The 4,597-nt window shown below is 32.7% G+C and overlaps 1 protein-coding gene across 1 annotated transcript; it reads left to right on the plus strand.

Moving 5' to 3' along the window:
* Positions 1-1,106: 1,106 nt before the first annotated feature.
* On the plus strand, positions 1,107-3,904 carry LOC111411466 (protein SHOOT GRAVITROPISM 5-like). Its single transcript, XM_023042016.1, has 3 exons — positions 1,107-1,477; positions 1,578-1,977; positions 2,981-3,904. Exons 1-3 carry the CDS (start codon positions 1,378-1,380, stop codon positions 3,753-3,755), a joined length of 1,275 nt encoding a protein of 424 aa, XP_022897784.1. The 5' UTR covers positions 1,107-1,377; the 3' UTR covers positions 3,756-3,904.
* The last annotated feature ends 693 nt before the right edge of the window (positions 3,905-4,597 follow it).

The raw sequence follows: 4,597 nt of genomic DNA on the forward strand, positions 1-4,597 counted from the left end.
ATTATTGTGAGCTTCCCATCTTTCTTTTCCTATGATTTTAAAAGTCAAATCTATGAAGAATTCAACAAAAAGAGGCGTAAGAGCTAAAATTGAATACGTCATTAGTTAAATCAATGTAACGTTAATGTAAAATTGAAAAAAAAAATTAATTATTATATGTTAGTTTGGAACCAAATAGAATTGAACAGAGCCAAACCAAAAGAACCCGAACCTGAATCTGAACGGTTCGACAATTAAATTTGGATACAATGATTCCACTTAATTACAAAATATCCAAGAATTCAGGTTCGATTCGATTCTCTATGGTAGGCCAAGGAGCGATTACTAGCGGTTTGAGACTTCAAACTATAACTGAACCAACTCACCATAGTTTTATTTAAAAGAAAATCAAACAAAACCAACTACTAGTGTCAAACCAACCCGAATTGACTTGAGTGTGTTCGGTTTGATCGAATTTTCAGCTTTTTTTGCCTAAGCCTGTTCTTTTGAATTGAACCGAACCGGATTATATCCAACCCTACTTAGGCAACAAATAAATAAAATTGAAAAATAGGGTAAACAAAAATTTGTATTGTATGGATAAACAATTACATCAACTCTTAAGAAAACAATGCTCCTGTTTGGTATAGTTAAAAATAAACATTTTAGTAGATTTTGATAAAAGTTGATGAAAAATATGATTAAAAAGTTGATTAAAATTGCAAATTCTATGAAATAAGCTGTTGAATTAATTATTAATTTTGACTTATAGCGGAACAAACATGTAATTCCTCGAACTTGGTACATAGGTAGGGACCTAGATTGCCTTAGCAGTTGCTATACAGGTACCAATGTGTAATTACAAAAAAAATACTCTAATTAGTGTCTTTACAGTGTATGAAAAATGACAACAATTAGAATCTAACGTGTACGTTTATATATGCAGTTGTCCTGTATTTATGCATGCAAATTTACTGTATAATTAATTACTATGTTTTGTTTGTATGTGGGGGTTTTTTTCTCTTCGGTCCAATTGCTTCCTGATGGGATCAACTTGAAACCTGACCCACGCCTATCCCCCCCCGCCCCCCCATCTCTCTCTCTCTTCAAGAGGATGAAGGTAAAGAGAGAGAGAAAAAGCTTATTAAAAAAAAAGCTGAAAGCTTAAAAGCTGAAAGAAGGCTGATTATATAACCGAAAGAAAAAGCCTTTTTTATTATTATTTTTCTTTGCCCCATGGTTGTAGCTGTATATTCTGTCGTCCCCTCATCTAACTTCTACCCAAAATTTTCCATTTGTTTTTCATGTTCAAGTTTCAGAACTTGATAGAATTTATTCTGGGTTTTTGGCCTTGTGTTTCATAGAATTACATTATCACTTATCTATAAGCAATTATACATGTTAAGTAGCAATAATCCCTCTTATTCTTCGGAGCCATTTGCTTCTTCAGAAAATGAAAACAGTAGTAAAAGAAAAAGAAGGCCAGCAGGAACCCCAGGTATGTGATCATAATTTTCTTGAATTTACTGGACTTATAATTACCTTTTTTGGTCTGTTTTATTTAATTAATGGAGCTGTTTTATTGTATATATAACTAGATCCAGATGCAGAAGTTGTATCTCTTTCACCAAAAACCCTATTGGAATCAGATCGATATGTATGTGAGATCTGCAATCAAGGGTTCCAAAGAGATCAAAATTTACAGATGCATAGAAGAAGACACAAAGTACCTTGGAAACTGCTAAAGAGGGAGACACCAATAGCAAAGAAGAGAGTGTTCGTGTGCCCCGAGCCTAGCTGTTTGCATCATGATCCTTGCCATGCTTTAGGTGATCTTGTGGGAATCAAAAAACATTTCAGAAGAAAACATAGTAATCATAAACAGTGGGTTTGTGATAAATGTTCAAAGGGATATGCAGTTCAATCTGATTACAAGGCACATCTCAAGACTTGTGGAACTAGAGGACATTCTTGTGACTGTGGCCGTGTCTTTTCAAGGTTTGTCTTCTCGAAATTCGTTAATCATCTCGTCTCTTTCTTTAACAGCCTAGACTTAGATGAGAACTTGTTTATTTTACCAAATTTTTTCTTCAAACACGCACTCACACTTGCCACACTTCCACGTTTAAAGTTATTCTTAAATGAATTCAAATTTTGGGTGGTCTAAAACTTAAGAATTCGTCCGCAACAGAATTCTAATTGAACCAATATTTTGTTGTATTCAGTGCAGAGGTTTAGTTTCCATTTAAATAAGTAATTATAAATAATACTTGTCAAATCAGATTATAATCAACAAGTTCAAGAAATGCTCAAGGGAAATTTCATAATAAAGTAGGCTTTGATTGATTCTGGTTATACTTTAATATAGGAACCATTTGTTGACAGTTATCCACAGTTCCCAAAATCCAGTCTCATGGAGGTCATTTTTGTTTTATATTTTCCAGAATGTCTGCACGTATATATTAGTTAAATACTGTTATTACTTTAGTAACAGTGTTTACTGTATCCTAAAAATAGTTTACTCATCATACTGATGTGATTAAAGTGTTGATCAAAATTGTTTCTCACCTCGTTTCTTACAGTGTTACAGATACTTATCCATGTCTCCATTCTCAAATAGTATTTCCATGCATGAAAAAATATAAACTTACATAGGTTGTTTCTGTGTTATATTTTTCAATATTTTTTTATTTAAATTTCATTCTATTGAATATATGGAGTCGTACATCACTATTTATTAGATCCAGAACTGTTCCTAGCCCGTCTGAGATTTCTTTATTGTCATTAATTATTATGTTTGCTGGTCACGTCTTTGAAGTTAATTATGGAGTCGTTTTTCTTGTTTACATGTCAAGATGCTAAAGATATGATCTCCTTTTTCTTCTCGTTTAAATCAACATCTTTAATTTGCTTTACTTTTTCACTGCATCAAGAATCATTACACTTATTTGTCATCAATATTAAGTACTAGCTAACATTTTGAAATCCTGGTAAATTTTAGGGTGGAGAGTTTCATTGAACATCAAGATACTTGCAGCATGGGGCGTCTCAGATCAGAATCACACAATAATTTACAGCCTGCTGCATGTTTATCTCGAACAGCATCAAGCCCCAGTCCCTCCAGTGACACCAATGTCGCTCCAATATTTTCTGCGCCTCTATCTTTACCAAATCGGAAAATGGAAAACAGTTTCTTGAACCCCTCTGCAGGTAATTCCAGTAAAAATTTCAAGAATTCCAGGCCACCAAATTTAGAGCTCCAGCTCTTAACCAAAATGGATGAAAATCAGTCAACTCAACTTCAACTCTCTATCGGGTCATCAGAAATCAGTGAAAAAACCGAAATGGATAATGCATATATTTGCAGCAGTGAGAAGCAAAACATGGCTGTTGCGGCGCCACAATCGAGACGAATGAAAGAACAGGCAGATGACCAGCTAAGGTTGGCCATGGCTGAGAAGGCTTATGCCGAAGATGCAAGGCAACAGGCCAAGGGACAGATTGAATTGGCAGAACAAGAATTTGCCAATGCAAAAAGAATCAGACAACAAGCACGGGCAGAATTAGAGAAAGCACTGGCCTTGAAACAACATGCTATAAATCAAATCAATTCAACTACATTACAAGTTACTTGCCAGGCTTGTAAGCAGCAGTTTCAAGCTTCACGTACAGTTACAGAAACACTGTCTCCCAACGGAAATTCACTTGGATGGAGTTACATATCATCTGGTTTAAGAGAGTGGGATATCAAGAGAGGTGATCAAACTGATAACTGATCATCTAATTATTAAAGATTGTTGTATTCAAGATAATTTAGTTTTTGTTTTGTATTCAAGACTTTTAGAGCTTGATTATTGCAAAATATAATGTGAATGTGGTTTCCCCCTCATTTTTCTGTAAAAGAATATGAGGTTACTTGGTATTATTTAAAATCTCATTTACGTTTGTTTTCTTTATTTTTTCTGTCGAAAACACAATTTAAATAAATATTCATCTTTAATAATTTAAACTTTTAAACAAGTTCATTAGTGTCAAAATTCTAATTTTATAAAATGTTCTCGTCAATGAATCGCATATAAATAATTTAATACATGAAATATATTTTTTATATAACAACTAAATTCTTGGATGTTCTTGAGTGCGGTAAGAAGGAAAATAAAACAATTGTTTTTGTATTTTAATGAATACATTATGTGGTCTCAAATAGTGCATAGATTTTCTGTTTGGACTATGACTATCTGAAGATCTTTGCTGGCTTTGGTGGTAAGAAAATGGAGGTGACCAGTCTTTCCCAGGCATAAAATTATGATTAGTTTATAATCCTAACTTACTTGGCGCTAATGTGATATGATAATTCCAATTTACGTAACGCTAATGTGACATATCGCATTAGCACGGACGCGGTGTAAATTGAGATTATAATTTTAATTGGGCTAAATTCTTGTTTGATTCCCATTTTTATCAAAATATATTTTTCTTTTTCTTTTTTAATTACACATTATTTAATAAATAATATTAAACATAAATCAAATTTTTTCTTATTTTTCAATTAAACATACTCCAAAAATTAATATTTCAAAATATATTTTTAACAAAAAAATATGCTTAATATTACTCT

Source organism: Olea europaea, chromosome 1 (genome assembly GCF_002742605.1).
Source record: "Olea europaea var. sylvestris chromosome 1, O_europaea_v1, whole genome shotgun sequence".
NCBI classification, from domain to species: Eukaryota; Viridiplantae; Streptophyta; class Magnoliopsida; order Lamiales; family Oleaceae; genus Olea; species Olea europaea.